This window comes from Podarcis melisellensis (genome assembly GCF_964234715.1).
Source record: "Podarcis melisellensis genome assembly, chromosome: 3".
Taxonomy (NCBI): domain Eukaryota; kingdom Metazoa; phylum Chordata; class Lepidosauria; order Squamata; family Lacertidae; genus Podarcis; species Podarcis melisellensis.
The window spans coordinates 23,111,730-23,124,784 of NC_138530.1; the positions used below are offsets into that span (position 1 = coordinate 23,111,730).

Here is a 13,055-nt window from a genome sequence, read left to right on the forward strand (position 1 = left end):
CCCATGCAAGTGGGTACAGGGTTGAATCATTAAGATCCTGATCTGGAGCAATAGGAAAAGGTGTCAAAGCTGCTGTTTAAACTTCATAAACGCAAACCCACTGAATCTCTTATTTCTTGGGATAATTGCTAAAACACTTGCAATATCCTCCCTTTTTCCACTGGGTCAATTAAAGAGAAGCAGAAGAGGATGAAGTGGTACTTAAGACCTATTTCCTCGCCCCCACTTTCTAGAGGGTTCCAGATATCTCAAATGAAAGCAGGAAAATTATTAGCACAAAGCAATATTACAGACCCGGGAAGCCAATTGTTTGGGGATAAAAAGTACCTTGAGAATTGCAAATGGTTTCTGCAGTGTGGTGAGACTACTGTGAGCCCTCTTAAGTGAATTACTAGCATCAAAAGGTAAAGCTGTGCAGACTTATAAAATGGAAGGTCATGTTGCTGTTTTAGTGAATATGCTCCCAGTGGAGTAGGCACTTACCGTGAGAAGGTTTCTAACTGCTTCCGCACTGAAATGAAACAAGCATTGAGTCATTCAAGAGTCGTTCTAGACACAAATATGCTTATTGGCCCACTGAAGGAAAGTCTTCAGCAGGAATGGGGAACCTGTAACCTTCAAAGTGCTATTGGACTCCCATCTCATCAGCCCCAGCCAGCATGGCCAATGGTCAGGAATAATGGGAGGTACATTTCAACAACAACTAAAGGGCCACAGTTTCCATATTTGTTGGCCACTGGTCATGCTGAATGAACCTGATGGGAGTTGGAGTCCAACAGCATCTGTAGGAATACAGGTTCCCCATCCCTGATCTACAGAAACAACTAGCTGATTTATACACTGCGCAGCCAATCATTTGCACATGTTGCTCAAACGGGAAAATGTTAAGAATGATGAATCTAGTAGTAGTATATTTAACATAGAAGAATGGTAAATGTTTCAATCCTAAACTCATTTGCTAGGGAGCCAAACCTAACACAGTGGGACTTACTTCAGAGCAAACATGAACAGTCTTGTACTGAAGGTAACTAAAGCAGGGGAAACATACACACACACACACACACACACACACACACACACACACACATATATATATATATAGTAAAGGTAAAGGGACCCCTGACCATTAGGTCCAGTCGTGACCAACTCTGGGGTTGCGGCACTCATCTCGCTCTATGGGCCGAGGGAGCCGGCGTTTGTCCACAGACAGCTTCCGGCCAGCATGACTAAGCCGTTTCTGGCGAACCAGAGCAGCACACGGAAGCGCCGTTTACCTTCCCACTGGAGCAGTTCCTATTTATCTACTTGCACTTTGACGTGCTTTCGAACTGCTAGGTTGGCAGGAGCAGGGACCGAGCAACGGGATATATATATATATATATATATGCAGGTTTTGGTGTCCTCGGGTGTCTTCCCGTGTAAAAGTTGGGGTGTCTAGGCGACGTTTCGACGAGGTCTCACTCGTCATCTTCATGAAGATGACGAGTGAGACCTCGTCGAAACGTCGCCTAGACACCCCAACTTTTACACGGGAAGACACCCGAGGACACCAAAACCTGCATTCCTGTACCCGTGAAAATCTACGAAAGCAAATATCTCACCTCTACGGGGAGGAAACCTTCCAGCTGACAAGAACCTACGAGAAACTAGAAGTCCGAAGAGCCACCATCTGAAGATGACGAGTGAGACCTCGTCGAAACGTCGCCTAGACACCCCAACTTTTACACGGGAAGACACCCGAGGACACCAAAACCTGCATTCCTGTACCCGTGAAAATCTACGAAAGCATATATATATATATATATATATATATGAATCCCACTTTTTCTAGCACATGAGCTGTTCAGTGCTTTTTAACAATGATCAATGAAATATTCTTCATGGTCTTAACAACTTATGAACACAAGCTATGGTTTTGTAGACCCTGAGAGGAATCTTCAGCAGAGCTGGGGTCAAACTGTTCATCTGGACAAGAGGCAAATGACTAACTTTTATTTGTTTGTCCTTGTTTGCATTCTGTACACATAAGTCCATTCTCCCTGTTCCAGAGCACTTAAATTTTCACCAAAATATATGTAAAGATGTCCTTTAAATGACAGTCACTGCATTTCACTGCTCTGTAGCTATGCTCTTACTGCCTTTTCCCTAAAGCTCTGAAAGGTGGGTAACTATTCTGCCTCTCGTGTGTGTGTGTGTGTGTGTATGTCTTCTCTCGCCATCCACCCAGATTCCTCTCACCTGTCCAAAGCAATTCCCAGCAACACTATCTATTTAATTTATTTATTTTAAAAAATAACTACTTAAATCCTTTGGCTGCTTTTTAAGTTAAGATATAATAAGATATTTTCTGGAATGATGGGTAGCTATCACCTGAGTCAACAAATTGACTCAGGTGGTAACTACCAATGAGACCTTGGCATTAATAATAGCCCATGTCCAACATAATAAGCCTGTCTCAATCATAACTGAAAAAATGTGGGATTTAGGCTGTAATCCTGTACCCATTTCCGGAAGAGTAAATTCCCTTGAAGTTAATAGGATGTACAAGTAGACACATATGGGATTCCATTGCTAGTAATCAGAAGTAGTGCAATACTTAGAGTGGCTGCATGCTTCACAGAGCAAGCACATTTCTGGGAGCACACCCATGGTCATGGTCAGGGCTGGCCAATCCATGAGGCAAGATGAGGCAACTGCCTCAGGCAGCAGAATCCACAGGGGCGGCAGATCCAGCCTTCAAGGAATGCAGAGTCCATGGCCTTTGTTGTCACAGCTCCTTGGAGGCCAGATCTGCTACTTCCTTGGCAGCCCCCCTATCCCCAGTGCTGCCTCTACAGTGGTCTCCTGGTGAAAAAGAGGATACTGCTAGTCTCCTCCTCCAATGCAGATTGATTTTTTTTTTTTGGCCCTTGTTCTTGAAGTAGATCTTCACTCACTCCTTCTTCCCTAGAAGGAGCAGAGCATTTTGTGGTTCACCTCAGGTGCCAAAATGTCTTGGGCCATCCCTGCCAAAGGGACATCATTGTTTCTGAAAGCAAACACGTAAGGTGCATGTCCTAGGTCCCAGAGGCAAGACCAATCGGAGCTTTTAGGGTCACCTACAAGGATATTTGAGGGTTTAAAGTTGTATGTTTTTCGTGTTTTTCTTTTTTTCTTATTTTTCTCTTTTTCTCTTTTTCTCTGTTTTTTCTTTTTCGTTTTGTCTTTTGTATGTTTGTGAAATATATTTATGTCAAAATTCAATAAAATATATTAAAAAAATACAAGGATATTTGAGGGTTCACTTCTGTCATTTCCTATACACATCTACTTAGAAGTTAAGTCACATTGAGTTTAATGGCTTTAACAGGTAAGTGGGTATATTTATTTATTTATTTCACAAGATTTATATTCTGCTCGACTGTTTTATGTTTTAAATCATCAATGTTTTAAATCATCAATAAGCTAAAAACCAGATTAAAACACATGTCAACATGTCTGGATTAACTTGCCTAAACAAATATGTTTTGAACAGTAGCCAAACGAATTATGGTATAGGACCATTGCAGCCTAAATGTAATACTCTTCAATTTAACCTCATGGGACACTAAAGTCTGCTTTAAGTGGGTAACTCTGTGAAAGACTATAATGATGGCTCATAACTGCCTTAAAATCATGTTGTCATGTCGGGAAGTCCAGTCCATATTTTACATGTTTCAAATCACCAGGATCTGGAGCAATTTTCCAGTCTAGATCTTACACAAAGCTCCAGATACTAGACCCAAAAGCAGCTGAAGGACACTGATGTATGACGGGCTTCCTCGTGCATGACATTGATTTGAATTCGTTCTAAATGTAAGGCAAGAGTCACCCAACAAATCCAATCAACACAAGCCATGCACAAGAGCTGCAGCCTGCATGACAGGGCTTCCTCCCATGCCCCAACAGTGTCCCCAAAATGGGGTCATGGAGGGTTCAGGAGAACCCTCAGAGCAGTGATGTAGGTGGTTCAGGAGGGGGGTTGTTCTATCTGGCAAGCTGCAATGCTTTCCCTGACTGGATGTTTGCCATAGCACAATGTTGAATTCCAGTGTTGAATTCCAGAATTTCAGTGTTTTGGCCAGACATCCTTCATGCAAAGAGTACATCATACATATGGTGTTGGCAGCAGATGACCTTAACAGAGGAAGAGAGGAAGCTGCCCTTGGTCCATCTTCCTCAATATTATCTACAAAGACCGACTGATAGAAGGAAACATTCTCAACCCTACCTGAACATGCCAAGGATTGAACCTGGGATCTTCTGCATGAAAGTAGATGCCCTACTACATATTACGAAGTTACTAAGCTATAACTCTTCAATCCCTACCAGTTCTGCTAGTCCAAATTTACTACGTTTATTCTGTATGTATGATATTTATTTTATACATACAAATGACAAATTTATGGCATTTTTTAAAAGGCATAATATGGTTCAATCATGCAACCGGCTTCATCATTCATTTTCATGGTAATGGTCCTTGCATTATGAAGTTTAAACAAATCCAAGCTGTCACTCAGAGTCACATTGCTCCTGAAGTTCTGGCTAATGCAATATGATTTTTTCTATATTCTTTGGTTATATAAAAACCAAGAGTGGCAATTTAGCACAATGAAGACAATTTTAAAAACATAGTCATTCCCTGCATTAAGCTAAAAAAAGACATTTACAAAAGAACCTATATTACAGCTATTTCGTTTGAGGACAAGAAAGCCTAAAATGAGCCTGGGTTAGCAAAACACAGCTAAATTAAAACGTATTATATAGGCTCATAGCACCTTGAAGTTCTTGAAAATATAGAGAGATTAACAAGCAACTGCAAAGTTTCTCTGCATGAGCAGTTTATTGGGGAGATGAATCACAGGCTAACTATTGAAAAATATTCACAAGTTATTACACCTCCACCCGCTCCATTGCCTTGTAGCGTCCAGGATTCCAAGAGATTATTCACACATAATTTCTCACCGCAATATTGCACAATACTACAGATCTAGCAGCTAAATGTGTAAACTGAATCCAGAAAAAATATGTTGCATTTTCACTGCGAAGACAATGTGTGTGTTCAGTCAATGCATGGAGGAAGGAATGGCTCCACTAGCAACCACATTGGTCGATTGTAGCTTTTCACCAGACCTGTGCATGGAAACTCTTGATGAGTTTTTCTGCTGCAATACCTCTTCTCTTGCACATAGTGATTGCACACAGATGTAGATAGTCTGTGAAGAGCCAGTGTTTCCTAAATATGGGCTGCAAGAGCTGCAATTGCTCAAACATCACTCAGTGTTGCAGTTCATCAGGTGATGAGAGCGTGCCTTAAAATCTATGTGTGTGTGCATTTACTCTGATCTTTTGTCTTGTACAAATGCAGCAATCACACACACACACATACACGAGCTGATAGAAATGAAGATTGAAGAGACTGAGGAAATAATTTAGTCTGCAGAGGACTTAATATCGATTCAGAACATCCTGATTTTCTTTTCACTAAGGGCAGGGTTGTGGGAAACCACCAGTAGAGTAAATGATCTACCTTTTTTCCACAGTCCTTCCTTGCTTCTATTTAACTGTGAAAAAAGCCAGAATTTCTAAAATAATTCCACCCTAGATACCTGGGTGCAATATTAGAACAGGGAGGCTGGAGCAAGCCAGCCTGAAAAATGTACCAATATGCTGATAAATAATGGTTTCTGCAGTACAAAAGTAAAGTGCCTAGAAAAATTGTCCATAGGAGTTTAGCGTTATCAAGAGAATGTTGTAACATTGCTATTTTTATGTAATGTTTCCACACACAAAATATTTTCATTTTTCTTGGGTGTATTCATAAAGGACTTTAGAGATTAGAGAACTCATGATGGACAATGGTAACAATATTGGAATCCTATATTCTGATATAAAGTACCCACTCTCCCCAAGTGAGCATCTCTGATCAGACCACACTTCTGGAAGTCCACAATAGACAGATTATCATGTTTTTGTTTTGTTCACTAATAAACAGTTTGAAGTTAATCCTTCTTTTTTAAAAAAACCACAACAACAACCTCACAATACCACACTTTTTTCTTTGTTTTTTTACAATACCACACAATGGAATTCTATTTTGGCATTAAGTTGTATATAACTTAATAAATAGTAACAACATGGAGCAGGCTGCCCAAATGGGCCAATAGTGTCAGAAGCTGCAGAGGCTAGAACTGGCTACATACCCAATTGTCCCAGTTACCATCCGTCCCCCATGATTGTGGTGATCTTTTTGGCCACCACAATCTCATGCCACAATCTTGCCCACAAAGAGCACTTTTGGGAGACAGGAAGACCTTGTGCAGCATCCCAAAACATGTGTTTTTGGGTGCCATGCCTGAAAAAAGCACTTTTTAGAGTCCACATCTCAAGCGGGTCATGTGACTCATGTCAGAGTGTGGACGTGGAAGGTGGCATCCTGGTTTTTCATTGCAACGTGTTGCAGGGTATGTGGGTGCTTCTAGTTCTGTTTGCAGCTGTACACAGAACGCAGGGAGAATTGCATCTTGAAACACTCAAAGAGAGGAAGCTGCCTGATGTAAAATCAATCCATTGGTACACTGACCTTGGTATTATCTACTATGACTTTTAGTCAGACAGAGCTCTTCCCGAGCGCTACCTAAAGATTCCGGGGAATGACTTTATGTTCTACCACTGAGTCATAGCTCTTCCTGACATCTTCCAACTGTGGAGTAGTCTTAGGCTCTGGACTGGCTCCACTTACGCAGGCTGAGCCCTTCTAGACAAGTCAAAGGCATTTGTCTACAGTGATCTTGTCTGAGCTACAACCATCTTCCTGCCTCGGATGTGTTTCTATGCATCCCTCAGCTCGGTCTCAGGGCTTGGTCCCTCAACTCTGACTCCCCAGTTCTGTGCTGCCTCTCGGTTCACCTCTAAAAAATGCCTGTACCTGACACCAGGTTCAAGTCTTCAAAGAAGAAGAAAAAGGCCAAAACTCCTACTGTTAGTCCCTTGTAGGACCCAAAGCTGCATCCCATTTATTGTTGACTGTCAGCAGCATAAAGTGTCCATAAATAGGCAAGATGCAGACACTAAAAACAAATAAATAATTGTGAATTACTAACAATATAGTCCCAGCATTAGATAAGGCTCCTTTTCCAGCTTAATAATTTCCAACAGTGCAACAATTAACATTTCACCAGTGGGGCTGGAGCAACTGTTCCAAACATGCCCTTAAATATGTAGCTGGGTGTGTGAGCCCAAACATATCAGGCAACTGAATATGAAATTTTATGGTGGAGATATTTTCCATGCCAAGGCTAGGTACAGAATTATTTATGCAGGGCACTGTCTTCAAAAGACGGTGATTTTCAAGGGCTGCTAAACTCAACTTGATCAGAAAAAGTAACCTATATATACCAGTGTCGGTTCCCTAAGCCATCCTTTTGCATGTTGCTAATTTGAGCACCGCCAGGATTTAGGAAAACTTCGTAAAAACACTCTGCTTCATAAAACACATTACATCATTGATAGTAACCTGTGATCAAGTTCATGTGGAAGAGAGATTCAAGCTGAGCTGCCATTATTCAAATTCTGAAGCATCCCAATGTACTGTGAATATTTTCCAGTCCATGTCCATGCAAAGCTAAGTAAATTAAACCTAAAAGCTAAGTAAATTAAACCTTTGGTAACTTTTCATACTGGCAACATACTTTTTAGACATGCATCATTTCGCAACACAGTAATTCAATTTTACTAGCAAACCAGAGGTTTTACTAGCAGCCCAGCGAGAAGCACAGGCAGCGTTTGCGCAATACACCTGCAAACGGCAGCCGACACACTAACACGTCGCGACACACAGTTTGGAAAGCTCTGCATTACAGTAACTTCAGGGCACACTGGTGTTTCTCATAGCAAACGTGCAACAGGTTAATAAAATATATGCATAGGTTGATTGCCATAGGTGTCCCCAACATTTCCACACAGTTATTTATAAAGTCATGTGTTCTACATCCATGTTTAGTAGCTTGCTGCTGGAAATACCAGCATAACAAATTTCTCCTGGAGCAATCAGTATGTTTGAAGCTCTCTATTCTTCCAAGCAACGGCATATGGAAATATTCAAGAAGTTATTCCTTATTTTCCAACTGCTTTCAAGCTATTTGGATAAATGAAGCTGTTCTGTAAATATTCATCCATGTACCTATGTATAATCACACACACAGAGAGAGAGAGAGATGCATCTCAGTCTAAAATAAATTTGCCAGTTTCTCCTGCGTTTTAAAGGGATTGAGTTGCATCATCAAGCCATCACTGAATAAGCTATAATTGAGGGATTTCCATGGCAATCAGTGCACTGGAAGCATTTGCACTCAGAAATCTTTGTGCTTGTAAATAAGAGTGGAAAGATGTTTTAATAAAAGGACTAAGCAAGGGTAGCACTGCAGGAACAGGCTGCCTTTGGTTCTTTATACAGAGATAAATAATGGTCAGGTGATGAAGAAAAGATATCGGGAAGAATCAAAACTCCACACAATAATCTATGAACAAACCATGTTCACCCTCTGAAAAACCCACAGCTTTTATATCTACCTCTCAGCCAGAGTACAAAAAACCATTTCCTAAGTGCTAAATTGTGGGGAAATGTTTATTCTTCGGTCATATGATGGAAAGTGAGGAACGGATATTTACAATAGCCTCTCTTTCTAGCACAGAATAAATGCATGAAGGATCTTTTGCCTGTTTGAGATACTGATATTGGATCACCGATTACAGCCTTTCTACGGATTTAAATGTGCCTATAAATATTACCGTAGCACTTGATGAAGACTGTTTCAGTGTGTTTGACACCTGTGGGAATTGACTAGCTGGATCCATCATATGCATAAGAATACATTTCGGCGTTCTCAGAATGTTACCTAGCAATGAGAGGGCAAACGAGCTTTCTACACTCTTGATTCTTGCAGGCTCTTATCTCCCCACTTTCTCTTACCTGGTCTCTTCTGTAGCAATAAAGAAACCATCATCAGGAGCATTGAGCCAGTTTTGTCTCTGCCTCTTGAGCAACGGCGTAACACTTGGCATAAGGTCACTTGTGCCGACTTGTAAAGTTTTACCATTAGTTGTATAGAAATCATGTGCCGCTTGCTGAAATCATTGCCAAAAAAATAAAAAAATAAAAAAATCAGGAAATGTTTTAGAAACATGGACTACAATCCAATGGAGAGTGTTATTTTGTCCTTGTTTATAAGCTCCCCACCACATCACAGCACAACAAAGGATAGACAGGTTAGTCCAGGCAGAGGCAAACTCAGCCCTCCAGATGTTTTTGGCCTACAACTCCCATCATCCCTAGCTAACAGGACCAATGGTCAGGGATGATGGGAACTGTAGTCTCAAATCATCTGGAGGGCTGAGGTTTGCCTATGCCTGGGTTAGTCTCTCCGGTGTCAGTTTCACATATGTTTAATCATAAATCCGTTCTGCCCCATTTTTAATGCATCAGTTTTTAAAATTGCACACATTTCAGCTCTAAAATATACTTTCCCCGAAGTGTTTATTTTTGTATGGATTTCTCCCTTAAATATGCAATTTGTAGGCATCTTTGACCCACAACCTGCATCACAAAATCAGAAGTGTGTAGTCCAAAGGATAACTGCATTCCAATCCATGAAATTAGCCTAGGAGGTGGCCAGGATTAAGTTCATTCACATAAATTCACACAGAATGAACATCCCTAAACACAGCCCACTTTTGGAAGACCAGGTCCTCTGAGATTAATCCATATGAGAGTACTTGGGGGCTCTCCATATTCATGCCCTTATCTCAAACTAAAAGTAATGTTCCAAGTTGGGAGCCAGTAATTAGCTGTGTCTGCCACATGGCAGGCGTCTGTCACAAGAACCTTGTAGAGCTACCTTGGTTGAACACCAACGAGACCAAGATACTTTTTCTCATTTTTGGTGCCTCAGACCTGCAATTCCTTGGGCCGCAATATCCCCAGTGGCCCCTCTAGCAATAGCCCAATAGCATGCTGAAGGTTTCTGACATTGGATATTGTTGCCGTAGGCACTGCTGATTCTCTGCTACACTCAGCTGTAGACACTGAATGGGAATGATAAAGTCCCAGTAGAACCCATTACAGTGAGAAATGCGCTCATTTGCTGTTGCTACTTCTACTAAGAGCAACTCCTGTGGCTGTTGCTCCTCCTTCTTATATTAGCCATTAAATTATCCTCCTAGTCCTAGCATAGATTAGCCTTTAATAAGTACCGATGGGATATAAGGTTCCTGTTTTGCCTGTAGTACTATTTCAATAAATATTAGGCTACCCACCAAAAAGGCAGACTGGGTGCTGAATGCATTTGCTGAAGTTTAGCCTAATCTGGGTTTTAAATTCAAACTCAGTCCAGGGTGGCCTGATATATCTCAGTATGCAGTCCTGTGGACAAAGCAGTGAAGAATGCATGGCATAGGAAGTCAGAAGGAATAGAGCTATTTGCTTTTTAACCTGGGCATTACTCAAATACTTAATGCTCCCTCTAAAGCCATTGGAAAGCACATCCACTGCTACAGAAGAACATGATCAATAAACTTTCAGGCACAAACTCTTTGAAGATGATGTCAGATATAGTGCTCCCATTTACTACTTTAGCAGCACTTCTGCGTTATTGATGCCAAACCACGGAAAGATTCACCACACTGCTTTTGCCCTGAAAGCCTAGGAACCGCCCCTGCCCTCTCAATTCCTGAGCCCATTAGGAGCAGCTCTATATCACTGCAACCTCAGCCTGAAAAGATGAGCCATTGCAATGTTTCCCTGAAGCAAGTTTGCTAATTTATTTACAGAAAACAGCTGGCTGAAAAGAGACATATTCATGTGTCACTAAAAATTTAACCTGGCCAATCCTAAGCAAGTCCAGCATGTGTGTCACAAACATTTAGCTGAAACCAAAACCAAATATAAACAGGGTTGAAATCAGTAGGGGCAAATCCAAAGTGAGTTTTGCCACCTGTTTACTTTCCAACTGGCATTGCATTTAAGGCATGCTTGCTTCAGCTGTGCAGAAGTGCTATTCAGCTCATAGCATCTGTTTTGCATGCAGAAGATTCCTGGTTCAGTCCTTGGCATCTCCAGGTCGCGTTGGGAATGTCACCTGCCTGAAACCCTGGACAGACCTGATAGTCAGCGTAGGCAATAGTGAGCTAGAAGGACTGCAGGAGGTTGTGGTCAAATACAACTAAGAAGCAAAGGGCTAGTTAGTGCATGAAGAGCTAAAGGAGTTGTATTGCTAGATAGACTCAACTAGGTCATGCCCCTTCTTCTCTGGAAGCCTTTCCAATTCTTCTTCTTCTACTACTTTTTCTTTTTCTTCTTCTTCTTCTTCTCTCTCTCTCTTTCTCTCTCTCTCTCTGCATCATGTAATGAGACAGACATGAGTTAGCTTGCTCCCAGGCTTACAGCACATGTTTGGAACTGTATTCTGTACTTTCTACCTAAGAGTATTTTGCCTGTGTTATCCTTGCTGCTGCATGGAACAATGCATGACTTGAGACTTTGAATCTGTAAGTAATGCATTTTAAACTTACTTAACAGTGTGTGGTCTGCTCATTGCAAAAGGGGTAGGAAAAGGTCAGCTGTTGTGTGCAGCTGAATGGGATAAGAAAGGTTGAACAACCTATATTCTTAACACTTTAAAGTGCTACTAATACTCTGCTACTAGGGTTCTCTGTGTGCAAGCCCCACAATTTGAATCCAAGCACCTAGCCATTTCTTTTTGTTGTTCACCTCCACACATGGGTCTACAGGGATTCAAATATTTTAATTCCTCCCACACAGACTTGGTATAAGGCACTTCCTCTGTTGCTAAATGTCCTATTGCCTACTGATAGGCAATACGAGAGACACTATGGAAAACAATCAGGGTCAGGAAAATGCCAGGGCACAGAAACTAGGCCAACTCCACTATTAGTTTCATTTGACTGTCTTTGCAAATGGTGGCCTGGAAGTTTATGAAGCAGTCAAAGGTAAAATCACATAGCTTCTGACCTTCCTGAATGCCCTACACAAAGCAAAAGATCTCATCCCTCTGTAAGTAAGAGACCTCCTCCCGTTCTAGACTTCTTTGTGGAACACATAGAGTGTGTGGTTGTTTCTCACATTGTATCAGATGCCATGAAGCGTAAATATTCTGCTGCTCACCCACTGCCCCAAGCTCTCTGAGCCTTGCAAAGAACCCAGATAAGCAAGGATCTCTAATCTCATTCTAAGATTCTGAGAGGGACTGGGTGAGCTCAATAATAGCAGGCCTCTCCATATTCTCTCAGAATTTTAGGGATACAACACATGGGGTGTTTTTTGCTAGGACTCCTGAAATCTTGATCCAGCATAGAGTATATTCATATGTCCCCTCAAGAACTAGCCAAACACATCAATGCAAGAACTGAAATATTCTAAGCACTACTAATAGGATGTCAGAAAACATTCAAGAATGCAACCCGAGTCTCTATCCCTCATGGCAGTACAAGTGACACAAGCAAAGTATTTATTTATTCCTTCTAATGCTCATATCTTCACTTGACTAACCTAAAATCAAGCTCTTGAGGATCTTCAGGGCTGTGACTCACTTTATATTCCCTTGTATAAAACTAAGGTATACTTTAGGATAGAAACCTATGCATTATTTATTTTTTATAATTAGATATCATTTTACTATAAAAACATTACAAGCCATCAACATTAAATAACCCCATAGCAAAAAAGAAACACTGCAGCAGACTGGAAACAAAAATAAGAATATAAACAAATTCAACAATAACTTTAAAACTCCCCAACAAACTCAGCAAAATGGTACATCTATACCCGCACAGGAGACCAGTGAAATTTAACCAATGTTCAAGTCCTTCTCAAAGATTTGGATTTTTATTTTGTTGGACCCGAGTGGGATTCCTTTGGGAGGGCATTCAATAAAATTGGTGCCATTATTGAGAAGGCCCTGCTCTTAGTAGACTCACAGAACTTCTGTTGGTAGGAGGACACAGAGCAGGACCACACATGC

The 13,055-nt window shown here is 41.1% G+C and overlaps 1 protein-coding gene across 4 annotated transcripts in view; it reads right to left on the bottom strand.

The window, feature by feature from the left end:
• Positions 1-13,055, bottom strand: part of MTA3 (metastasis associated 1 family member 3) — a 115,004-nt gene that overhangs the window by 13,416 nt on the left and 88,533 nt on the right. Inside the window, exons 18-19 of one of the 4 annotated variants that reach the window (XM_081903992.1) lie at positions 8,990-9,144; positions 484-511 (exon numbers count right to left, since the gene is read on the bottom strand). The exons of 1 other annotated variant lie outside the window; for it this stretch is intronic. In XM_081903992.1, the coding sequence (XP_081760118.1) occupies positions 484-511; positions 8,990-9,144 (183 nt within the window). The remainder of the gene's footprint in view (positions 1-483; positions 512-8,989; positions 9,145-13,055) is intronic. 2 more of the 4 variants (XM_081903991.1, XM_081903993.1) reach the window with 2 other exon arrangements.